Raw genomic sequence first — 26,951 nt, 5'->3', positions numbered from 1 at the left:
AGGTAATGCCCTACATATTCGCCTCATACAGTCAGAAGTGACTTTGTTTAAATATTAGTGCAGAGACTCTTTACTTCATGTTAAACTTTGGCCTGGGAACAAAAATGTTGGTTTAGTTTGAAAAGCATAATTTATATCAATTAGTCTCAGAAAGTGTCACACTTCCCAATCTTTTAAAGCTGGATTTAAATGTTTGACCTTTTGAGAGGGTGGGTTTGGAAGTAGAAATCAAGCAATCACAGGGCACTGCAATTTTTTTGCTACTACTCAGTTCCAGACTGATCAATTTACAAGGTGCCTGAAACCACTGGGGAATCCTGTTTTCTAAAACCTGGACCTTTTCCTGTCTGCTTTACTTCTCCTACTGCAGTTTTCTAGCAGGTTTTACAGCTGTATCTAAAGTCGGTTTATGCTTAAATGTCCTTGAGAGGAAAGCTCCTGCTTTGTACAAGACAAGTGGCTTGATTTATATTGGGAACTATTTGGAGGGCAAGTGCTTCAGTTTGCACCAACTAGAGGGAGGGCACTAATCTGCTGGAGAAAGGGGGATTCCGATGTCTAGGAAAACTGCACTGGATGCAGAGCTATACTGTGGACTGGAAGGTTATGTAGGGTAGACTTCTGTAACCAGATGAAGAAAAATAATTATTTCAGCAGATAAGATCACAGGGTTACTATGCAAAGACAGGCTTGGCTGCATTTTGTCTGACATCCAGCACTAACCTAGGAAGTACACGTGCCCCTTCACTGAGGCTTTTGGTTGAACCTCTGTCTTTGCTTCTTATCTTAGCTTTAACGTTGTTTCACTGGGAAACTTGTTAGCATTTTTGAGATGTTTAGTGCTATACATATTCTTTTTGAAATAGTAGCACATTTCATTGCAACGTTGTTGTTTGTTAGTGATATGACTGTAGAAAACAGCGACACCAGCATATGCTTCTGAGATGACAATAGTGCGTTTTCACTTCTTCCCTAATGGCTACCTTATTCCAAACATTTCCTTTTCAGCTGGCTAAGGTTCAATGTAAATTCTGGTCCCCAAATTGTGATCTGTCATTATTCATAGTTGAAATTGCAGTTTGTGCAAATGCGGGCTAAATTGCAATCATTATATGTAGTAAAATAGATTGAAATAGCTGTAAATCTGAAGATGGAGCTGTCTCTTACAATCAGAGAACATGTTAAATTCTCCTATGCTTTGATTTCTCTTTATTAGATTTTGTTTTCCTGCCAGTTGCAGGGTTGTTCTGTGTTCAGTATTTTTACTTATTATTTGAAATACTTAGATTGAGGTATTAAATGAGCAAAACTTTGTATCTTGTCTTTAATATGTAAGTGCAAGATAGTGATTCTTTTCTTGCTTTTCATCAAGCCCTTAATCTTTTCAATGTCACCTGTATAAATTAGTGTTGAAGGAAAAGCTACCGTGTGATCTAAGACTTTTCTATAGAAATGTTATATTAAAGCTCTTCATTTGAAAATCACAAGCTAAAAGATGTAATGACTTTTAGATTCCTCCTTCCTAAATCATTCTCTGCATTGAATTGGTGAGTGATTGAAGGAGTATCAGAATATAAGCGAGAGGAAAAAATCCTTTGTAGTTGTGCATACTGTGAATCCTACTAGAAATAAATGAAACTACATTAAACAAATGGTTAAAAAAGAATGGAACATGAAGTAATTTAAGTCAGCATGTGATGTTGCAATCTGGTAGAGTGAGGAGTTGGTGTATTAGGTTGGGGTAGGCCTGAGTCCATGAATGTTACTCAAGGTGTGTGTCCAAAGCAGAGCAGGCACTGAGCTGTTCCTGCTTCTTTCAAATCCCACTCTGAGTCCTGCCACTGAAGCAGCCACCATTGGTGCTTCATGCTCAAAGAGTTGTTTGCCTGCTGAAAGCAGTCCCATGTTCTCTCCAGCGTCCCAATGTCCACAGAGTAGAATATTCAGTGTTTTCATAACTATTTTCTCTTCCCTAGAGCCACATGAGCCTCCACTATGTGCAATGCAATAGGAACCAGAACTCTGTGTGTTTAGGGCACTGGTAAAAACAGAATCAAACTATTTATAATTTGTTACAACTTCATATTTATTGTATTTTCTCAGTCTCAGTGATGCTTTCCCTTCTTTTTCCTTTATAGTGGCTTGTTTTTTTTTTTACCTCACTGTGTCTTTCAAAATGTAAATAGTTAGTCTAACTCACATAAATATATTTCTCTAAATATTCTCCTTTAGGCATATTCCTGTAGTTTTGGTTTTCAAGAAAAAACATTATCTAGAAAATAAAGTTAATGATAAATATATAAAATGTTTGCTCTTTAGGGTGTCTTGGGAGTTGTATTTCATATAGAGTGACAGTGATTCATAGCTTCTCTTCATTTTGATTATCTCTGTACGTGCCTTTGGGGTAGTTTGCATTGCCCACAATGCTGTGTCATTTGTTTCCCTTTGATTTTCATTACTGACATCTTGATTTTGGCATATTTCCTTCAGTTGGGAAAAAAAAATAAGGGAATGTGCAGATGTAGGAAAAAAATAATCTTGGAAAGACCTGACTGATAATAATAGTAATAAAAGAACAGAAAGCAGGTTTACTTTTACTGGTGCATTAACAATTAAAAAATCTGTGTTAGCCATGTTGGCATTGAGCAGAAAATTAAAGTATGTGTAATACCATCTTTCAGTTAAAGGATGATTACTTACAGATAACATCTAAGAACCAGGAATTTGATTTCAGCCAGTCTAGGCAGGTAGTGATGTCAGCTGTTGTTCTCTCTTATAAATTCAGGAGAGATGTATAAAAGAATTCACCATTTATAAAAACACTAAAGTGGATGCTTCAGTTGGCTTTTTATCATTGTACTACAAGAAGCAGTAAAGGAAGAGCTCAAGAAGGTAAAATCCATAAAAAGAAACACTTTAACACAGTGAGCAATTGAATTTCTTATTGCTAAACTATGTTTTTGTATTAAAAATCCAGGTAAGGCTAGATATAAACACACCATGTATCCCCAGAAATGCTTGTTAATAACTTGTAAAAGATAAGAGAGTTTTTGTTGTTTATTTGTTCGTTTGGGGTTTTTTTTACCCATGAGATAAATAACCACGTTTTCAGGCTTACAGCAGTTCTTAAGGTCTGCAGAAATGAAAAAGGTATTGGCACGGGCAGGGGAAGGAAATTTCCCAATTTGGGATGCAGTCCTTGTCCATTATGGAGTCTTGTGCATTTTTTTGGAAAGCATCCAGTAATAGATGCTGGCTCAGAAAGCAAGGGGACAGGTCTCCCTGCTTAGGGAAGCTCTTCAGCTCCTGTGTCTTTAGCTGTGCTCCAATATGTGATTACTGCAGCTCTATAATGAAAGGAGGGGGGGGGAAAGGAATAAAAGCTGAATTGTAAAAAAATAGAAAGTTCTCACTGTTGATAGTGAAAATTCATCATAAATTTTTACAATCTTAGAATGGGTCAACTGAATGCTCAATACTAATCTGTGAGAAAGGGTTCTCAGTAAGTTTTTGAATAAATGATACCTCAGTGTGCTGGGGTGTTAAGGACTGAGTCACAGTGTGTTTGGGGAGGCTGAGCACACAGCTTGATGTCTGTGCACGTGAGTGCATCACCCCAAACTTCAGGTTTTGGCTGGATTTTCTTAGGAATGGCCTTCATACATTGCAGTCTTCCAGTCTGAGGAACTGACTCAGCCTTACATAAAACAGGCTGCAACCAGTATTTAACTCGAGACCTTTTTTTTCAGGTAATGGAGCTCAGAGCAATTGAGTGTAGTACAGCTTGCACTGGGATGTGTGTGTGAACACTTGTGTACTTTTCTGGCCAGCCAGGCAGCTGTAGCAGCAGTCTGGAGTCAACGCGTGCCCAGCCCTTCCTTGCAGACTCTGCAGTCACCTGGAAGCCATTCCCGGTGGATGTTCCACCCGGGAGCATCCCTCCCGCAGTGTGCTGGGGCCCGCTGCCTGCGCAGCCCCTGGCATTCTTTGCCCCCAGCCCCAGGCATCCCTCGGTTTGCAGCCCAGCCCGGCTGCGTGCTGGGTTGCCCGGGGCCAGCAGCCCTGCCAGTGCCTGTGTCCTGTGTCCTGCCAAACAGCCCACCAAGGCTGGCTGGTGACTGAAACTTGAGAGAGCTTCCTCTCTGCTGATCAGTGCCTTTCACTTGGCCTTTTTTTCACAGTTACTTTTCCCTTGGTTTTTCTCCTTCTCAGCCTGTGCTAGGCACTACAGTGCCTCCTACTGATGCACAAGTTTTCAGTGATTTTTAGCACCTTTATGTTCTATGCCGGTCATTCTCTAACTCCACTTTAGCACTTGCTAATTTGTCAATAATGGTAGTCTCCAGAATGGCAATTAGTGAACAGAAGACGGTTGCACTGTGTGATGGAGCAGCCAGGCTTCCCTTAAACCTGTTTGTCTCCACACACACCCTCAATCCCCCACTTGTTTTCAGCTACATATCAATCTGCAGGTAAAGGAAGTGTAAATTGCTTTATGTAGGCACTACTGACAAGTCTCTATTTGGTGCCAATTCTCAGCTTTTTTCCTTTTAAGAATTCACTGAACATGCTGTTCAGAATTACTTGCACTCTAGGATTGCTAAAATCACAGCAAATCCTACTAGCAAATCTGTCTTTTCTGTGACCCTTGAATCTCTTCAGGCATGACAGTATGGACATGTAGGTGAAGGGCTTCTGTTATGTTCTCCTGATGCTTTTGTTAGTGCTACTTAAAAGTTGAAAGCAAAAGCACTGGTGGTCTCAAAGACAGAAGGTATATTGCACAGCAAAGTCTCTTACTCAGTGTTTCTATGACACATTTACTGTTCTGCCATATAAAAACTAAGTAGATGCTACAAAGGCTTTTAAATTAAGCTGTGAATTTCTTCATTGATTGGAGTGCATCTATTCATTGAATTTTGTTCTTTACTTACTCCACTATTATTTTATTAATACTAATTAACACAAATGCTGCCACGAAATAAAGCCTTTCTAAGGTCATATAGTCAAGCATTTAAAGAGAGAGAAGGTTTGGGACACTGAGTATTTGCTCTGTTTTTCTGTGAAGTGCTTTCTTAAGCCTGTAATCAGGGAATGAGGCAGTGACAGCAACATCATTTATGTTAACCTGTGCTTTACTTGTTTCTTGAAAATACTGTTGTGCATATCATAACACCAGTTTCAGCTTGAAGAAAAAGGTTGAGTTAAACTTAGAACAGAGAGAACTAATAATCGGTCTTCTCTCAGGAAAAACGTGTTTGAAAATACCAACCATTCATACAAGCTGTCTCATTCTGAAAAACAAAACACATGTTGTGTAGCAGTGTTTGTTTTTGTGAGTCTAAAGATAATGCTATCCTTGAGACTGTTAACAGTGTCCAGTTGGACATCACTGGCAAAGGTGGAGGAAGCAGCCCCATTCTCATCACTGGCATGGGCTTTACAGAGCAAGCCAACTATCACCCATCACTTTGTCAGGTCTGTAAATTATGTGCTATTCCCTCCAAGTCTGAATGGGGATATCTGCTGAATTAGGTTTAACTTGATGTTATTTTTAGAACAAATTACATTGATTGCATAGTATTTCAAAGGCCCCAAGTAATAAAGTACACAATTAGATGTATCTGACTAGTTTAATTTCTCTGTGAGGTTTTTGGTGTTAAAACTTAACCATTTGTTTTCCAGACCCTTCTGGCAAAGATTTTGGTCCTACTCTGGGATTAAAGAAGTCCAGTTCTCTTGAGAGTCTTCAGACTGCTGTGGCTGAAGTAAGGAAGAATGAACTCCCTTTTCACAGACCCAGGCCTCACGTGGTGCGGGGTCGGGGATGCAATGAGAGCTTCCGAGCTGCCATTGACAAGTCTTACGATGGCCCTGAGGATGGAGAAGAGGGTATGTTGCTGATGGCACTGACTGAGGGAGCCACCTTCACTCAGCACTGCTGAGGGCCAGCTCGATAGAGCACCATCAGCAAGTGATTTAATCCAATTGAAGCTGATCACATTTTAAAAGCTGTTCACATCTTCCACTGAATAGAGCTGTCTTTGCAGTACCCCATCCAACCTTGACTGGGTTTAGTGTAAAGTCTTTCACTGATCTCCTTTGGGGCAAGGGTGGGTTGGAGGATTTGGAAGTCAATCCTTAAATAATTACGTTTTTCAAGTTTAAGAAGCAGCTGCTTTCTTCAGATTACATTAAAAATTATCTCTCTTGTTTTACAATTCCCCCTTTTCCAGCCAGGAAATTTGTTTCATGTTGTAGATAAGGCAGAGTGTATCGATAGCACCCTGCTGCTCATTCTGTCACTATGGGTTTTATAGACCTCAGTCTGGAAATACATCTCCTTTAGTATGGAGCGTAAAACTGTGCTTGGATCCTGAGCCCCCCCAGCAGAAAGAACATGGTTCTTTTCCAGCCAGACAGAACATTTTATCCATTTCTTGTTCAGCCATTAAAATAGAAAGATTCCAGGGAGTGAATGAAGTCATTTTGTTACACACGTTGGTTATGTCAGTCACCAGAATCTCTTGTTGAAGTAAGCTCTGTTTGAAACCCAGCACGTGGTTTTCTTGAGCTGATGGAGGTTAACAAGCTAGATTTCAAATAGAACAGCGCTTTACTGTATCAGGATTTTTATATCAGGAACAATAACTAGAAAAAAATTCATTAAAATAATTCCGCATTTAATTTACAATACAAATCTGTTTGAATCCACTAGATCTGTTTAGTCTGATTTTAAATTATTCAATTAAATGAGTAAATGTTGTGAGTCATTTGAGCTCTCTGTAGACACTTTTATTTCACGTTTGCATTTCAGTGGCCCGTAGCCATCCTCACTGCTTCTTTTTCATTCTGTGCAGATGGTGGCTCTGATAAGAGCTCTCACTGTGGTCAAGAAGCTCAAAATGTGGAATCTGCCTCTCCGGGGAACCCTGAAATAGAAGATGCGGAAATCAAACAAAAAAAGGACAAAAAAAGTAGGGAGAAAGAGAAGAAAAAGGGCAAATCTAAAATCAAAGAGAAGAAAAAGAAGGAAGAAAATGAAGATCCAGAAAAGAAAAAGAAGAAAGGCTTTGGTGTCATGTTGAGGTATGGCATTTTACAAAGCAAAGCAGCCACCCATTCTCGTTATAAGATAGGAAACAACTGATGCTCTCATAAAATAGTGGAAAAATTATTTCACTTGGACTCAAATAATGTTTATGTTATTGAAAAAGAAAGCAGTTTATACTTTTACACCAAACTTGTAACTGCGGCAGAAGACATTTGGCAGACAAAATGTCTTTTTGTGCCTTTGAAATGCATTCCCATATGTCAGAAAAGATTTAAGGTTTTAGGCTTAAAGCAAGCATGTATCAATGGGGAAGGATTTGTGGGGAGTATTTCTGAGTAATACAAATCCTGCTCCACACTCAGACCTTTGCCTTCTTTTCCCTTGCTTATCTGCTTCCTTCACAAGCTGCGGGGAGAGCAGAATTCCTTGTTACTGCAAAAGGTCTACTAACATTTGCAGTTGCTGAAAGCCACTACCTATGATAACATCTTTGTTTCATGGCTTCAACCACTGCCTGCAGTGAACAAAAGTTCGCTGTCCTCTGCCCAGCATGCAAGCGTTTGGATTTCTGCTGTGGCTGTTTGTTCTGTGGTTCTGTATACTCTAGAGTCATCAGAGTTCTTCAGGCTGTTTCCTTGCTCTTGCTGGAACCTTTGGTGCTGTGGGCAATGGTTGCTGATACCTTGCCTCTGGTACCTGTTGACTCTGTAGAGGATTTAAGTAGCTCTTTGCATTCGATACAGGGTGAAATTTTTTGGTCACGTGGAGGAGATTAAACTGAAGGACCATGTGGTTACTTACGGCACTGAACACTTAACGTTGGCTTTAGGAGGCTCTTGGTGTTTCTTGTCATGCTATACTGTAGACAGGACACATGCATACAAAAACCACAATCATTGCTTAGGCAAGGATACCTTTAACTGGTAATCCAGGAAATTCAGCTGCAAGATCATTCACTGGTCATGGTCTTCATTAGGACACATAATGTATGAATTTGCCTAACAACTTTCTGTCACTGTTTTCTCTAAAGTTACTTGTGTAATATTAGCATGGAAGGTTTTAGCTGACTTTCTTCCATGTATCAGCAATTGTCCTATCAACTTTTGAACACTGTGGAGACACTGTCAAAAATACCCAGGCATGCCTGTGTGCCAGAGTTGCATGATTTGAACAGTTGTTAGTGTTCATGAGATGTACCTGGCTATATCAGTCTGCTTTCAAATGGGATCTTGTGGGACAGAGGAGGGTGTACACACACCTAAGCATTGCACATGCATTTGTGTTCATCCTGTTTAAAGAAATAGGACTTAACATGGAAGGGTAGTCAAAAACTGAATAATTAGGAGGGTGACTTCAAAAACTCTCTTGTGTATCTTAAGCTTTATATCTCTCTTCATTCTTTTTAGCTCTTTGGCATGAGTAGGAAAGACGAGGGGAGTGGCACAGAGGTCTGACAAAAGGATAAGTACTATTTCATGTATCAAAAATATATAGCAGATTCAGAGTTTGAATTGTAAAGTCTTACAGGGGTATTATATCTGAGCCAGAAAGAACATGGGATGACATCAGAATGCAAAACGAGCTATTGTAGTAGACAGGAACTCTGATAATAGTCAATATGCAAAGCTGGGAACAATAGGCTACCATTTGTAGTGATTCCCTCTTTCAGAATATATTCCACATATTGGTAGCACACAAGGTTTATACATCTGCTCTTTCCATAAGCCTGTCTTTGGTTTAGATTAATAGTCAGTCTACCCAGTTGACAATGTTGTTAATATTTATCTGTATGGCAACATAGAATGGGAATTTCTATCCCCCACCACTGAAAATCTCTACAAAACAACAAAGATGGAAGCAACACATAATAATAAACAGAGAAGGAGAAGTATGTAAGAACTAACAGTTCAGCTAGGAGGTTTTTAGAGATTCTGTGTCCTGGTTGGTATTCTTTTCCAGAATTTATAAAACTTGAAAAGAAATTCCTTCCTGAAAAGGTGAGAGTATTAGGGAATCCTTGCCATGATAGGAGTAAAAGAAGGGTGCAGACCTGTAAAGCAGAGCTTGAACAAGAGCAACGAGTGTGAGTTTACAAAAGAATTGGGGACCATATGTCCTGGGCAAGATGAACAAATCCAGGCTGGTATTTTTTTAGACAGAAACTGGTGCATATGGCATGGAAAACAAAACCAATTGATCTGAATGTTTTTAAAGGAAATAATAGGGAACTAATAGTGGAATTTAGAGCAGGTCAAATACCAACTAAATAATTCAAGAGGTATTTTTTCAAACTGGAGTCTTGTACTGATGTGAAGGGTGAGGAGTGTCAGGAGGGATGGGGAGGAGGTTTGAATGATAAGTATTTTAGCAACACGGATGGATAGAAAGATCCAGATTTTTTTATGACGTTGTGGGAATGAAACTGGCATGTTTTATTGGTAGAACATCTGTGGAAGGAAAGAGAGAAGTTTAAGATGACAAAAGTTGTGAGCTTCTGCAGCAGGCAAGATGGCTACTAATTCTTGATGTCTTGAGAAAGAAGTAGAGAGAAGTATTTAGAAACTGAGATGAGCCCAGTTTTTGACATGTTGAATTTAAATTGAAAAGGGAACCTACCACATAAGGGGCATTAGAAATGTAAACACTGTAGTGGAGCAAAAAGGTTGGTGGAGAAGGAAATCTGTAAGTGTGCATTTTGTAGGTACGGTGGTGGTTATGCTGTGATCCCCCATGTGTGAGACCACTAAAAGGAGGAACAGAGCCCTTGTTAGACTGACAGGAGAGATAAAGCTGAGGGGAAGAAAGTTATGAAAGCAAGTGGCAGGGGTGAGAAGAGGAAATATATTCCTGGAACCAGGCGATGTCATGAATTTTTTCAACTAGTCTGGTGACTGCAGCCATGTGATGAATCCTGCCGGGAGCTGGAACCCCCGCTCTGGTGTGTTCATACTGTTTGTAGTTTATGGGCAGCTTTGTTCAGAGCTATTTCAGCTGTGCCTGAATGGTTCTGCTGTGCTATGGGATGCATCCAAACAGAAAAACAGACTTGCTGAACCCATGTCAAGATTGGCTTGAGATAAGTAGGAATTGAGCATCTGTGGTGAAAGCTCCAGGACCAGAAGGACAATGAAAAAAAGAAATCTTGCCAGAAAGCTCAGTGCTAATTAAGACACATGTATTTTCTGGTGAATGACATGGGGTCAGGTGTAAAGGACAAAAGAAAGAAAATTTGAGGCTAAAACAGCTGCTGGAAACGTCCTACTTGTCCACAGTGAGATTTTTGTGCTGTGCTTGCTGGGTCACACATACAGCTGTAGGAAGTTTTACCTTGATAGTGGCCATGTGAATTGGCTGGCTTCTGCTTTATAATCAATAACAAAGCATTTCAAGATATTAAAACCAAATCCAAGTATTCAGCTATAGTACAAGAATTGTTGAGTTTTAGTCTTTTGCATCTGAGATTTTTGAACATATTGGAATTGCTACTGCATCGGTTTTTTGCCTTTTTTTTTTTAATTTAACAACAGAAAATAGCAAAGCTGTTAGCAGTTGCTAACAGATTTCACTTAGTGCCTCATCTGTTGCTCAGCTGCTATTTACTTGTAGTTCCTGGTCTTTTTTTACACATACAAAAAGAAGAATGATTGCTTTCCTGCTAAGCCTTTCCTTGATTGAAGCTTTATTTAGGTGACTGTGATTCAGGGAGACCATCAAGAAATCATGCTTTTATTTTTGTAATCATTGTTTTTTTAAAAGACCTGTTTTTCCACTCAGTATTAAGTATTAACTGAAACGCTTGCTGCAGCATATTAATGACTGTGGCATTTGGGCAAAGTAGGTTAATGTACTGGAGTTTTGAAATGTAGAAGACCCTGGTTAAAGTCCCTATAATCCAAAGTAGTATTTCAGTGTGGTGCTCACTGCACAGTGTTTTGTCTCCTTGGTTGGTTCTGATGCCTGTGTTGCCTGCCTTAGTTCTGAAGCTATATATGTGCTATCCGCAGAGCAACAGAAGCTGAGTCTTAACAATGTGTAACATTGGCCAAGGAGCATTATATTTTTCTTTTTGATGTTTTCTGGCACATCATGCTGTCATTGCTCATGAATAGCACTAGACAACAGACAGAACAGTAAACTGATACTGTGTATCAAGAAAACAAGTACATTAAATACTTTCATTACTGGAGCTGCGACTAAGTGGATACTTCAGTCTCAGGGAAAGGCTAGTGTCTAGCATCTAATACTGAATCTTTCTCAGAGCAGAAATAATACTGAGTTCTGTGCAGACACATAAGAGCAGCAAGATTGCACAATGCCACATTTGATTCTTGGCTCATCCCTTTTCTCACCTTGAGCTGACTGATTCTTTCCCTGCACTGTGAGTCTTAGAAGACTGCTGGACATCAAATGAGCTTCCCTGTACTTCTTTTTGAAGGTGCTCAGTATTTTCAGGAGAAACACTGTAGTGAAACAGCATATTCGTGCCTTTGAAAAAAGGTAGTGTGTAGTGTCATTATTTAGAACTGTCAAAAACTTTGTGAGGAGGGCTCTATGGGCTCTTTGGAAGGGTTAATTAACCTGTGGGTGCAAGGTGTTAGAAATCCCTGATGCTGAACATTAGTGCAAAATGTATTGTCACTTAGCACCAAGGATACAAAGCTGACATAACCAAGAGATGAATAAAATAAATTTTTAAATTATTCCTCAGTTTGCTAGGTGATGAACTCCAGATTTTAAATTTGTGGTCTATAGTTATTGAATTGCCGTGCTTTGAAAAACTATCAAAATACTCTCTTCTAACAAAGACAGGCTTTGTGTTTCAAAATTAAGTTGGCAGAAGACTGAACCTTTAAATCACCAGGGAAATGTGACCTCTGCCATGCAGTGCAGCTCTGTATGCTAATCCCATAGCAGTTGTTACAGTGCTGGAGTATAATAAACATAAGTCTATGGTTCTCTCTACCTTTGCCAGATAGTGGTTGTAAAAATTCTGGGCAGCCTTTTCAGTTTTATGGATATGAAGGTAAGATAGCTAATGGACTGCAGCCACACCAATGGCATTTTAATAGGTAGCTCCCCCAGTCAGAGACCAGGAGGCTGAAGTCATAATTTTTTTGTGTGGATAAAAATGTAAGAGCAAGTATGTAATTGGTGACTCAGAGTTGTGCTGAACTGGAGTGCAGTGGGAGAGCACTCTCTCATTCAGTCTTTACTTCTAGGCTGGACTCAGGAAGAAAAAACAACCAAACTTCTTCATATAAAGCAGTGCTTGTCAACTTGACTGTTTCACTAGAAAATATTTTAAAAATTAGTATAGGTGAGAAAGTGTCTATCCCCCAGCGGTATTGCACTTCAACCATGACTTGCATATTTGTGCACATACACATATAACTGCAAGCCCAGGAAGCAGGAATATATATGTGTGTATTAGTTAGATTTGCTTTTTGCTCTTCAGAAAGAGTGCAATTTCCCACATAATAGTTCATCTTAAATTATTTACCTTCCATTTCACAATATGAGCCATGAATATTTTATTTTTTGTCCCTTTAATTTGCCAATTTTCCTTTGAGCTAAGTGCCTTAGTGATTTTAATTTTTCATTCTAGTTGGAAGACAGAAATGACCCTTTTTTCATTACTACTATTATAGGCCTTGTGCTCAGAATGATACTTTTTACAACCAGCACTGTTGAGCCTGTAATGGTATTGCAGAGTAGATAGCATAATATACAGATATTGACTTCCATTAAGTATGGCACTATGATAACTTATGGAGAGGGTTTTTTTTTCCTACTCTGTTGCCCTTAGAAGTTGAGCATTATAGAAGAAAAGGTAACAGTATATGAAGAAGGAGCAAATAATGAAGATGTGACTTGTTGGAGAGAGGTGGTGTATAACTTTTTTATGTATTTATCTGTGTATGATACTGGAATCAATATGGACCTTGATAGATAAAAAACCCCACAACTAGATTAAATTATGTTTTAATTAGGCTGAAGTTATTTTAGATATTTTTGTCCTCAGTTGAAAAATTATCTGAAATGGATTGTGTGCATTTGAAAGACAGCATCAGTTAATGAGGCAGATGAGTTATTTAGAGGCCTAGATTTCCTTTTGCGTAATAAAATTCCCACTTTTTGTTTAGGTGAGCTGGTAAATAAAACTCCATTTTCCTTTAAAGAGCATAAGAACATGAGAGAGAGGATATATCTAGTCAATTTACCTCAAATGTGTCAAGTATTTTAAACTAAAAAACCAAACAAACGTTTTATTTTCCATATATGACTTTTCCTTTTGCTCCACCATATTAATTCCTCCTTGGCTGCATTCATAGTCAGACTAAAGCAGAGAAAATAAGGGGGTTTTGTACTAAAAATGATCATGCAGACTGCCTACTAAAGGCTGATTTGTTTAATTAAGCATCTGTTCTCCCCTTAATATGCATGCATAAATCTCATTAACGTTAGATGTATGCAAGTGCAGTGAAGAATAGACCCCTCACTCTCATTACTGAACTTGGATAACAAGATTTATATTTACTTAACAGATCAGAGCAGAAAGTTCCCTCTGACTATTTAAAAGGACTCAAAATTACAAACTGTTTGCAAGGAGCATGCTTTTTGTGAAAAACTTGCATGTTCACTTCAAGTTGAAATATCATTATTCAAGTCATTACTAAGCAAAAAAAAAAAAAGGCAGCGTGCTTTGTCTGTGAGGATTAACTTTAAATTCTACTTTAATGGTACTTGCCTATTTAATGTTGACCTCTGTGCATGCCACAACTGCTAAAAGTAAACTCCAGGTGCTTTCTGGAGGTAGCATATTTCTTCTAAATGTCTGTCTCTAATCTCCCAAGACTCTGTAAGAATAGTTGTAGAAAGCAAAGTGTATTCTTGGGGAATACTGAACACTGCAGCACTGTGTTCATCCTTCATTCACTAGAGTTGGCTGTTACTTGCTCCAAAATCCTCTAAAAATCCAGCTGAGGATAAAGCTTGAATTCTGTGTTTTCTATATAAATTGTGGTGCATTGGATATTTCTGTAGATAGTACAGACGCATTATGGTTAAAGGTCCTAGAGGATTAAGTCACGCCCACAAAAATTTGAATTAAGCTTCCTGTGCTGCACTTTAACCAATAAATGCAAAGTTTCGCTCAGGAATACAGTGCAGAGTATAAATTCTACCTTGATAACAAAAGAAACAACAGTTTTTTGCTGATTTTCTGAATCAGTAGTTCTTGTAACATGACCGTGGTAAATGGAGGGGTTAGGAGGAGAGACAACAATTAGCAGCAAAATGATACAGAAGGGGACTCCTGACAGATTCCTTAACTACAGAGTGCTGCTGGGTGCTGGTTTAATAGGTATTGCTGTTAACAGCCATCTGTAGAGAAAATTAAATATACTCATCTCACTGAATTATGATTTATGGCACACAACGCAGTCAAACCAAAGTAATATTTATATTATAGTGCAGAGTCATTGATTAAATGCACATGGCATCTCAAATCCAGTTGACATTTTAAGTCGAAATGATTGCAGACATGTGGTCATTTATTTAACTATTACTTTAAAAAATGTGTCTCTACTTGTTATTAATAGAAGAAAGTCAGACCTGACCAATATTTCAATAGGCTGACCTTTTGTTTTGCTGACATATAAAAGGAACAAAGCTCCTTTTGGGGTAGTCACAATTTCAGAGCATATGAAGTATGCTAGCTTCAGAAAAAACCTGACCCCTTGAACTACTCTGTCTCTTTCTTCTCTTTTTTTTTTTTTCCACACGGGATTTTTGAAAGAAAATGAAGAAGAGATGGTTTAGGAGATAGGAAAAGTTTTAGGTTTGGCATTAGAGAGGAAAAGGTTTAGGAGATACTGTAAGAGAGGCTTTGTTTTAAATGCTTGCTCTGCTACTGATTTCTTGGGAATCATTGGTTAACTCTGCTGCTCTGAGCCCTAGTTTTTGCACAAAATTTATCCTCTGTGCTTGTAAAAAATGAAAACAACATTTCCCTGCCTTATATTATCATTGTTCAGATAAATCTGTTTAAAATTAAATACATTTAAAAACCAGTCTGGTTACTCCTGTAACAGTGTAGCAGGCAAATAGTTTTATTCTTAAGAAAATGAAAAAAGTAGTAAGCTTTCATAGGACTTTCTCAAACTAATTTTCCTCTCCATACCCATTCTTGCTGCTGCATGTGGTGGCCAGCTGGGGTTTTCTTCTCTCTGTACGATCTCCTAGCTACACATGCTCTCTCTTTCACAAGTGCTTTTTGGAATGTAATGCCTCAGAATTAAAGGTGGCTTTCTATCTTTTACCCTGATTTTATGTTGTCTTGCTAGGGAAAAAAAAATTGTCATTTCAAATCTACCATGGGCGAACTATTTTTTCCTCTGCAGATTAGTCCTCTTGTTGGCCTTACTCTGTCATCATGAAGACTGGAAGCATTTTTCCCCTTTCAAAAAAGCTCTATATGTGATGTCGTCTTTTCCTGAAACTTAAATCCACTCAGTAGAGCAGTGTCTAAAATTTGCTGACTTACTACACAGTGCACTGAACACATGACCACATAGAAATTTCTTCCCTTTCTGCTTGGACTCGTTTTGCTTCCAGGTCACGAGTCTCTTGTGGCTCACACTGCTGGGTCCTGGTTCTGAGTGCTCCCACCTGCCCGTGGCAGCTCCAGCGCTGTTCCCTTCCCACTCCAGTCTGTGTTCCCTGGCCAGTGAGGTCACCTGCTGTGAGAAGCCACGAGCACTCACATCCAGCCTGTCTCAGCAGCACTTTGCCTTCTACTGTAACCTTTGCAGTGAGTCTGGGCAGAAGGTGTTTTACACAGCTTTCCGTGTCCCTGCGAGTTGCCTCTGCTGCAAACCGCCCACCATGCGCATGAGCACTGCCATGGCTAAATGGATGATGAAGAAAGGCTTTGTATCCTTTCTACCCCTGCTCCTGCATTCCATCTCTGTCCAACAGCAGTGAAAAAAGCTCTTTACAGCTTCCTGCTCTGCACCACATTTGGTTGTGTCCCGGTCACCTCCACCTCTCCTCATTTGTTTGGATGTGAATGCAGAGGTGCAGGATTGATCCTTACCCAGCAGTTCAGCCCATTCAGCTGTTAACTTAGCAGGTAACTGGTGTTCCTGTCAGCTCCAGCCCTTCATCCTGGACAGTGCTTGTTTGTCACCAGATTGCTGCCTTTGTTATTTTCTCCTCCTCTCTCTATCCCATTCTGCAGCCTGGCATCTCGCTTGTCCTGGTTGTCACCCAGCTTGTGCAGAGCCCAGCAGAGTTCCTTAGTCTGGGCTCTGCCCTCAGTGTGAGTTGCTTCTACTCTGCATCTTGTCATGAGCAGCAGCTGCTCTGATTCCTCAATGGTCACAACGCTGTTTGGCATTTACCATATGAGTTAATTATGCTATCAAGTGCTCCCCTCACAAAAATATTTACATTCAAAGACTCTTTCCCTGCTTGCTTCCTTTATTCAGTGAAAATGACATCTCCAGCATCTTGGCTTGGCCTTGGTGCATGTGAGAGAATTTGATCTTGCTCTTTAAGAGGTCTTGGAATAATTTGTAGGAGTGAAAATGAAGAGGTTTTCTCCTTTTTCCCTTTCTGTTCTTGCAATTTCCCACTTTTGCTCCATTTTGTTGCTGTGGAGAAGAAAGAGTAAAGAATGAATAAAAAGTAACCGGGGTAAATATAAAATGTTAGCCAAATGCTGACATGAAAAAAGCCTTTCCCCTCTGTGTGTTAAAGATTCTGTCTGTGTGTATATTTAGTACAAGATACATGAGCCACTAAGTATCAGCTCTTCAACATTTAACTCCAGTATTGAGTTTGAAGTAATGAACTGTGTGCTTGTGCCATTCATTGTTCTTTATTTGAAAGCAGTGAATACCTGGCCCCACACTAACCCCAGATTATCATCAGGTTGGTTGGTAGTAATGTGTAAATAGAATTGTAAAGCTATCTTCTGGTGACAGAAGGCCACTATTGTTGTTTGCTATTTTCCTTCTAGCCAAAGAAACCTAGTGAGTAATGAGTCAGGCACTGTTCATTCTACCTCTGTCATCTTTGTGTTTAGCTTTTTATCCTCTACTGTGGAAGTCTGTATTACAGTAGCTCAGTATACCAGACATCCTAATGTTCTGGTTTTAATTAAAATTAGATTGAGGAAATAAACAATTCAAAGAAGTTAGCTTTCCTTTTTATGTCCACCCCCACTCCCTGCAAACACACTTTCCATATCTTCTTCTGTGTTTGGAAGTGTTTGTTTTCACTCACATGTTCTTGGATTGCTCAGCCTCCCTAGCAGACAGCAAGGAAGGACACTCAGGGAAGCTCACTTTTATTCATTTAGTCTTCTTAGCAATACATGTTTTAAATTATTGATTTTATTGTCTGTTTCATTTGATACAGGCTACAATATAAAATTTTTTTAAAATAAATCTTTGTCAAAGTGAAGACTTCACAAAACCAAACTGCACTGCAGTTACGGAAAAAATTTCCATAATATAGCTGCAGATTAATTTTAGTGACTATATGTGTGTATAGATGCACCAGAGACTTCAAAAAGAAATTAGCAAATATTTCTTTCCTTTAAAGCAGCAGATTATTGTGATTGTAAGTGCTGCAATAGGTTAATGTACCTCTTCATCTCTGAAGACCTCCGCCTCGTCTCTTTTGTAATTAATTCCTATTGAGGCTATTTTAGCTTGGTTGTCATTTGTTGCTTCCCAAACCATCAGTCATCTGCAGCAGTGGAGGGTGCTGTAGGCAGGATCAGGCAGAGCTCCAGGAGCTCTGGGCTGAAATGGCTTGGGAAGATAGGACAAGAAATTTCTAGGTATAGATTTGCTTTGAATCCTCTCTGCCTATAGCAGTGATGTCAGCTGCTCTGTCCCTACATATCAGATGTTTGCTAATTTCAGGAACTGCACAGTGCAAGTTGTATTTACACACATGTGTGAATGCTGACACTGTTCTGTAAGGCCACTATGACAACCTCTCAATTTGCACATTTGTTGACTTGCCTGTGAAGTCTGGTGCACCCAGTGAGCTGGGAAAACTGATTTGGTAATGTGAGCTTGCTAATTCTAGGTGGATAACTGGCTTTAGTTCCTAGTGCTGAAATGAAGCAAATTTTGGGTTATTGCATCTCCTGCATGGAAAATACTATTGAAAATCTGTGTCTTAGAGATACTTGTGTATTTTAAAAAGATTTACATGCTTCTGGCATGCTTAGCCACACTCATACAGAAGATATGTTCTAGTGGCCTAATTGGAAACACACCAAATTTTAGACAGTCTAAAACATGCTAACAAACTTATTCCAGTAACAGTATATTTATTCAGTTCATCTTTAACATTTATTCTGGTTTAAATACCAGCTTCTTCTGTCTTGTGGGGATATTCAGATTGGAGAGAATGAGTTTAATCTTTTTTTGTTTTAGGCTAGAGTTTAAAGAAATTGAAAGATGATGTTCCTGTCATAGTGGGAAGAAGGATCACTGCTGGCCCTAGATCTCCTGTGGAAGAGTTGCATTATACTGTAAACTGCTGTCCATGCACTTGTATGAAATTGAAAGTGGAGCAGAGACAAAATGATCTTTCACTAGAGAAGATTAAAAAGAAAAAAAACCAAAAAAGTAACCAATTCCTCTAGAGCGGGGGGGGGGGGGGGGGGGGAAGTGAAGATTCAGGTTCAGAATAAGTGAGTAGTTAAGATTACCTGAGTGTTGAGGCCTCAATCCAGCAGAATGAAGCAGTAGACTACAGGTGTATTATATGTGCTTCTACTTCTTTTTTTCTAGATCTTGATTAAAACAATGCATTCACACCATAGTAAAAGGCTACAGTGGAGAGCTAAAGTTAACATAGGTAACTCTTGAGAATTTTATTTGTTGTCTGTAAAGATTGTGTGTGTGAGCATAGTTCACTCATCACATGCAGAAACTCAAAATTTTCTACCTTTGCGATTTTAACCTGTTAGCTTTTTCTTTTATTTTTATGGAACTCATGTGTTAGCACATAAATCTTCGAAACCATTGTATATTATTTTCCAGAATATCAAGTAAAAGGCTATGTCTTATTTTGTCAAACTAACTATTTCTGTCTTTATTATGAAGAACAGCAAAAAATTGGGAGAGGAGGTGATGAATTTATGTGTTTGCATACTATAAATACTCTAGGGGAGGGAAGCAAGGATTTGCTTAGGGACTACATAGGCTAAAAGGAGCTTCTTTCCCATAAAATATTCTTGTCACATCACTACATCTGCCTCATCTTCTCAAGGTCACATAGGCACTCAAAGATGTTGAACCAGCCCACCCCTGGAAAAAAGCATGTTTGACAGAGTATTGTTATTAATGGCTTCATGGGACACCAAGACCATTTGTTGATCTTGGCTGTCAGTTTATTGTCTTTCTCAGTCTTTGTTTATTTTGTGTACGTCAGCCATTCACTGTGTACCTTGGGACACAAATTGCCTATAACAGATCAGATTTGCTGGTCAAAGGTTAAATCACTCTCATGAGGCTGTTTGCCTGTGATAGCACTGGTTTTGATACCGTAGCTACTGCAGTAATATTGTAATGACTTTGCACAATCATTAAAGCTCAATAGAAAGTTCCAGCATTCCAGGTAGAAGACAATAAATTCCTTGGTCAATTTGGGCTCTCCTTACTCAAACAGATTTCTTTGTGAGGAATCTTACGTGTTGTATTTAGAAAATGCAGGTCAGACTGAAACCAGGAGAATTATTTCTGTGGAGAGACGTTCTTGTCTGCAGGGGCTAGCATTTTATGTTGTCCAGCCATGTTTAGACCAGCTCCATCCTTAAGTGTCCACATAAGTAAATAGAAAATTATATTGAATGTCTAGGTTTCTGTTTATATCCACCATGCAGAGCAGCTACAGACCTAAAGCAAGTCTACAGTATAAAGGTTGATATGGAAATATGTAATATAAATCAGAGTAAATTTCATATTTAGCATCGATCAGAGAAGGAGAAGAAATATGAAATTAAATTAGTTGCAGAAAATGTAGTGCTAATTTATAGGCAAAAAGGGAAAGATTGTAAATTAAGCACCAAAGTAGAAGGTTTTCACTCTTTTGGTAAATAGTGACTGAAAATGAGATTTAAAAAACAATTAAAAATTAAAAATTGTGGTTAGTAGCTTTCTCAAGGACCCAGTTTCAAAGGCTGACCAAACAGAAGAGTGAGACCAATATAAAACATCAGGGAGGAGATAAAAAAAGCCAGGCTGGAAAGCATCTTAAATTGATACAGTGTCTGTATACGGATAATTGAAGCCATGAGATTTAATTAAAATTGCCAAGTGGATGTTGCTATCAAGAATGAAGCAATGAGACTTAAACAGAATTTCTCTGAATGTGTATGGGGAATTTTCAGAGCAAGATAAGAAAAAGAACAATTTTACTGTTGGCTATAGAGAAGGATATTCACTGAAAAACAGCTCAAGCTGTGAGCATTTTCCAGAATCCCTGGGTACCAAATTTCAAGGGTAACCAAATGCTCTATAAAAGCATCTTGTGATCAATTGTATTGAATGGCACAGAGGAGTTGCATTGAATCAACACAGATGACAATCCATTTGGCTGAGCAAAGAAAGATCGTTACAGACCTTTAATACGGCAGTTTCAGTTCCGTGTCTGTCCATTTTGGAACTTGGGCTTGTAATAATTGTGTTGGTCTCTAGAAAAAAAAAGAACTCTAATAAAGTCAATATACAGTAGCAGTTCTCAAACACAGAACAAAGAAAGATTATTAATACAGCAGCACTCAAGTTTTATAACCCCTTACTTTAGCAGATACCATTTGAGCATTTAAATGACAGCACAAAAAGTCCAGGTGGTCAGACTGTATTTTGCATGGCCAGCACTGAGATTTAGGGTAAAAATGTTTGCTGTTTAATGGCAAAAGCAGAAGGAGGAAGGATCAGCTGCAGACATGATCAAGCCTGATTGCAGAAAGTGCAGCAGAAATACCAAGTGGAGCAGAGCGATGAGAAGGAAGGGTTGGGGAACCTAAATAAGCAACAGTCATTTCAAAATAATGGAGAAAATCCTGGAGCCTGTCATTCTTCTTGGAATAAATAACAACAGATGTTCCAAAGAGATATGGATTGGTCTGAAGCAACAGAAATCCAAACATATAGTGGCTTAGTGGCAAAATTCCCTAGTGGAAGCTTGCTGAACTTCATGGAAATCTTGTAGTGGATGAGACCCACAGAGTATTCCTGGGTACGAACAGGAGTAAAACTAAAATGAACCAACAAGAAGTTGTGATTAATGCTTCTTTTCCTTTAGATTATAAGGGTGTAGGAGAATAACTCTAGTCCCAGTTCTATGTGGACTTTGGAGTGATGAATATTTTTTCAGACTTGCTGGGGAAGTCCTAGCTTGAAACTGTGAGAACTTGTAAGTCCACTTCTTCCCTGAATAGCGAACCTAAAACCAGTATATTGAAATTCTCTGTTTCTTTCAATAACTCAATATCAGATTTCTTTTTCTTCAGAAATGTATTTTAACTGATAGTCCTGAAAACTGCAGTCTAAACTTAGAGACATTTCTGCTCGTCATTTATTCTTGCAGATATACAAAGATGTCTGAGACCAAATTAATCTTGTAGCTGCATCTTTACAATCCCATTGTTTCTACTCATGTTTGACAAGAATAATTACAGATGGAATTTAGCCTTTCTAATTCATAAGAAAAGAACAAAATGCAGTTTGTTGGTTTTGGGTTTTGAATATTATCTTTGCTGGGGTTTAGGATTCAAATGAGGGGAGAAAATGGGAGAAACTAGTTTTATTTACTTAATATATGGCAGAATTCCCAGAAGCAGCAGATCTGTGAAAGTCCTATTTGCGCTGTGTAGCACTCAGTGTTGGGTAGGAAAGGAAACAGGCTTTTTGTCCCTGGGAATTCTTAGGTATTCCTATGATACTTTGCCTGTGTTCAGACAGTTTCAAAACTCAAATATTCATATTGGGTTAATTGGGTTAAGAAAATGGTTGGGTCAGTTAAAAATATGCATTTTTGTTCTCACTTCTCATTTTTAAACCCCTTTAATAAGGACTGAGATGGATATTAATGTGAAGAGCCACTTTGTTTAAAATCCCTTACTGTGAAAATACTGTGAAAATAGAAGAAAACTTGACAGTTTAAAAAATCCACATGTGACAATACTGAAGAACAAAGAGAAATTGCTTACCAAACAAACAGCCAGTAACTTCCACAGTCTGCTTGCTTAGTAAAGTGTACCATCCTAAGAAAGAGAAATGGTATTTTATGGTAGTTCAGGAAAAGGCTTATAGAGTGATTGTCGTACCCAAGGTTTAACATAAAACGTGTGCATGATGGGACTGAAAAATTTAACTTCTTTGGTATAGTCATTGCTGCTAATAATTTTAAAAATCTGACCTGTGACATTTCTAAAGCATGGAGCAGAGGTAAAAAGAACTTTTATGTGAAATCAACTCCCAATTCCAAAAGTGTCTATAGTACTAATAATAAGCTTTTGATAAGACACTGACTCATGGCTGTGAGGAGCAGATGGTGATGGCCAGTCAAGGCCCTGCTGCAGCCCATGAGGGTCTGGTAGGATTTACTGTGGCTTGTAGAGTGCTCTGAGGAAAGTAAGAAATCAGCTCAAAGGAAAACAAAACAAAAGCTGAAAGGTTATAAGATGAAAATGAGTATTAAAGAATGATGGCAACTCTCCAGGAGTGGAGAGGGAATACTAAGTGCAAAATTCGAGGCTTATCACTGCCCTCTTTTATGCCTCTTGTTTTGTTAAAAGTGAGACTGATACTGTGTGTCTTCTTTAAAGAGAAGAATGCTGATTTAAGGATTCCCTCTGTAGTGCTTTTCTGTCTGGATCCCCTGAGCCCCACCCTGTGTTCAGAGCGACAGCAGTGCCCTGTCCTGCTGGGTAAGGGACTGCGAGAGAAGTGCATCCACCCTGCAGTAGCCTTTTCCAGTCACTGCAAAGAAATCTGCCATACAATGTGAATGAATGAACGAAGGAAATACAGTTAGGGATAAAACAATCCCTTTTCCTTCCTTTCCTTTGAGCCCTGCAGCAGGAGCTTTCCAGGCTTCCCCTGCCTGTGCCAGCCAAGGATATATTTTCTTCAAAGACTGCCCTACAGAAGTCCCAGTGCAGGATTTTCCTGTGTCATAACTGGTTACAGTTTGTGTCCATATACAGATGCCCTTCGCAGCTTGTTTCCAAATGAAAGTTGGCGTTATGCTTGTTATTGTTCAGCTGTACATAAAGTGAAACAGACTTTCAAAAATCATTTACAGAAGATTTGCTGTGACTATTGACATTTTCTGACAACCTAATTTTTCTTGTAGACCTTCTGCTCTCCTCCCACCTCTCGCCACCTCCCAATTCCTACCCTGCAAACAGCAGAAATATATTTGGGAAAATGAAAAAGTTATGAATCAAACTTCGGAGGTATTTTGTAATTGACCCTGGGTGGACATTTAGATGGAGCTGATAGAAAGGTTGCAGATGTTCTATATTAAAAAGCCTCTTTATATTAGATGATGCTGTGTCCTGCATCAAATGATTGAGTAGTCTCCTGTGGAAACATGCATTTACCCGTAGTACGTTCTGAGCAGTTTTAGTTATATATATATTTCATCTGTTACTGAATTAACCTGAAAAGTCTATGGGTAACCAGATCTCTGGGATGGAAGGGCTTGCTTGATGCTTGTTTGATAAAGAGCTTTTTTTTTTTGATGCTAAAACTTAACAGGCTTGTTCTAAAATGAAGCCACTGATATTTCTCTTGGAACCATTGGCTGCATAGCTTAAAAGCCCAGCATGTCATGTAGAGACTTTGTTCCAGTTACATATTTCATCTGTGGCACCACGTAATGTAGACCGGTTTGGGGCAGGTATTGTTGGGTTGGTATTTTTTTTTGTGGTGGGGTTGTTGTTGGGGTGAGGGATTCAGTGCTTTTCTTTTAATTTTTGGTGCTGGTGGTTTGGGGTTTTTTAATGGGTTTTTGGTTCTGTGAGGTTTTTTTTAAATCCTGTCCAAGAATGTTATTAACCAAAACTGGCTATGTGCACATGCAGTTTCATTGAAAATGGGTAGTGCTATCAGGGAAAAATAACAAGAAATTCTAGAGACTACAATTTAAAAATACTTTAAAATATTTTCAGTATTTTGAGTAAAACAGTATGAACTGCGATTGAGTTTCAGGCTAGAGAAATGCTAACTAAATATAATTCAATTTGAAGCCTTTGTTACAAGCTGCCTCTTGCAATATAGCTGGGACTCCATAATACTGTATAGTTTCACTTGCATTATATGAAAACATGATCATTTGCCTTTTAAAAAAAAAAACACTTCATTTTTAATGTTGTAATCTTTTAATAATGAGTGTCTGAACTATCTCTGTAATTCATTACCGTTTCAGCTGTTAGATGAATGGGATGTGTTATGGTTTGTCATTATTCTCCACGGTGGCAAGGAGAACAGACTGGGGATTTAAATCGCCTTCCACCGCATGGGCTATAGACATGCTGATGACTTGCTGTGAGATTACATTTAGTTCCAGGACCTCTGGTGCTTCAGAGTGTAATGCATTCGCTTGCCATGATGAACAAAAGCTTCTGATGGTTTATGTAGGTATACTAGGAGTGAAATGAAAGAGAAAGAGCAAAGAATGCAAGTATAATGTTGCTTTCTTTTACAAATGACTGGTTGAGTACAGAGGAAAAAGTAATAAATGTATGTGAGAAGGGAAACAAATACAGTAGTTGAAATATTATGTGGCCATCTTCACATGTATGTGTAGAGCTATAATGTGAAATACAGTATAATCTTAACATTGTTATGTACATACTTAGGACTACACTGGCTCATTACCCGTTGCATCAAGGATGCTCAAGTGTTTATTATGCTATTTACCAAATTATAGCTATTTCCTGAACAGCCGGCCTCCGCTGAATATGCTTGTATTCTGTCCATCTTTAATAATGAAGCCTGCACTTTGGGGCAGAAACATAGTCTGGCAATGATCAGCAGGAAATAAGAGAGAAATTGGTAATCTCTTTAGCTTTACTGTTTTATGTTGTTTATTTGCCTCTCCCAAGTATTCATTCGGGGAACTTGGGCAGCAGAGGTCAGGCAGCTGAATTTCTTAGTGGATATTAGAAACTGGGCTGAGGAGCAAGCAGATATCTAGTAAACTTTTTACTGTGGTTTTTTTCAATTGCATGTAAGATTTAGCTAGTCTACTCTGGATAGAGTGTTAATAATTTTAGTGAAAAAATCTGTATGTCAATTTATAAATACCAGTTATTTATTTCAACTTCTGTACAGGTACCTAAAATGGATTATAGATTAATAAACACTGCTGGGAGGTAGAGAGATTCAGAGGAGTTTTTCAATATTACCATTTATAGTGGTGGGACTTTTACTTTTTTTCAAATGTATGAGTCAGTTACACACACTGTTCCTCATGCTTTGTAGCATTGCTCCAAAGTTGAACTTGGTAACACCATGCTTAATCATAAATCTGATTTTATTTCATTTTAACATTCAGAAAAATATCCTCAATGAGGTTTAAGGAAACTGTTTGGAATATAAATGTTGGCATATAATCCCTTCAGTTATTGAAAAAAATAGTCCAATCAATCTCTAGGTTGTCTTTTTAGCTCAAAATGCCTTAATGTGACAGGGAATGCACTATAATCTATGAAAGGAATGTCTTAATTTATCACAGAGCCCATTACTTTTGAGTTATATTTTGTGCTCTTAATTCTTCACAGATAATACAGAATGAAGTCTTGCCTGTGATGTGTTTTAGAAAATTGAGTTTGTTTTTTTTTTCCAAAGTAAAGAGTAATTGCTCTTACTGTGGAGGTAAGTGCAGTGCCTCGTAGGTTTTTGGAACGTGCTTGTAACTCTCTAACTCCAATGTTCTCGAGGTCTCAACAGCCAGCTGTGGAAGCTGGATACTTCCTTTTTGGGTAGAACATAGCTGGTCCTCTGCAGCTTTTGCATTTCCCCTTCCACAACACTAAGTTCAGTAGTTCATATTCTTTCCTTGTGTACTAGAATGTGCTAGTTAAGTTAAGTTGAATTAAAAGTACACTGAAGACCTACATGTGTTCAACATTATTTTGTGTGTTTGGACATTGAAGAACCTCCAGTTCTATTTAGAATTTCACATGATGAAGAGTTAAATTCTGTTTTAAGGTATTTGAATCTACCCAAGACTTGCTGCCAGTTTTTGTTGCTAACAGAGTTGTTCTTCAGCCCCTAACTTCGTGCATCTGTATTTGATAAGGCTGGCAAATGTCTTTGATTAGGGTGGGTTTTTTTTGGAGCGGCCATTCAGAGGCAACTTTCATCTGTATTCTGATGTGTGTCATAAAGAAAGGTTTTTCACATTAGTGAAGTGCTTAATTACATCGGAGCAGCATAGTTGCTTTGGATTTTAGACTTATTTAGGCTGTGAAAGTGAAATGTAACAAATGTTACCATCTGCTGTTCTCATCCTGCCCCCCCTTCACTCTTGGTGTCCCAACAGTCTCTCGTCCTCTGTTTCATCCTTATTGTCTGATTCAAAATCTTGTCAGGGTACTTAAGGCATGTAGTAGCTTCAAGGCATGAACCGGGAGATCAGCTTTTCCCAAACAGGATTCCACACTTGTTCTGTGAATTAAGGGTTTTCACAAGGGTTAGCCAGACCTATAACAGCAGCTTTTTTTTCCCCTAGAAAAGTAAACTTGACACATCTGTCACGTCTGAGGACTGGAAATTTCTGGCTTCATAGAGGAAAATGTGTCACTGTGGTGTATGTTGTCTGACCTAACTATCCTAGAGATTTTTGTTCC

The 26,951-nt window shown here is 38.6% G+C and overlaps 1 protein-coding gene across 6 annotated transcripts in view; it reads left to right on the top strand.

Annotated features, from left to right (window-relative positions):
- The window catches only part of PARD3B (par-3 family cell polarity regulator beta), a 398,273-nt gene that overhangs the window by 255,037 nt on the left and 116,285 nt on the right, over nt 1–26,951 (top strand). For all 6 annotated transcript variants that reach the window (XM_088167895.1, XM_014880259.2, XM_088167897.1 and 3 more), the window contains 2 exons: nt 5,686–5,892; nt 6,861–7,089. In XM_088167895.1, coding sequence (XP_088024021.1) covers nt 5,686–5,892; nt 6,861–7,089 — 436 coding nt within the window. The remainder of the gene's footprint in view (nt 1–5,685; nt 5,893–6,860; nt 7,090–26,951) is intronic.

This window comes from Sturnus vulgaris, chromosome 7 (genome assembly GCF_052056855.1).
Source record: "Sturnus vulgaris isolate bStuVul1 chromosome 7, bStuVul1.hap1, whole genome shotgun sequence".
Lineage (NCBI taxonomy): Eukaryota > Metazoa > Chordata > Aves > Passeriformes > Sturnidae > Sturnus > Sturnus vulgaris.
The sequence above is the reverse complement of the archived record's forward strand: the minus strand, read 5'-3'. Positions and strand labels throughout refer to the sequence as shown.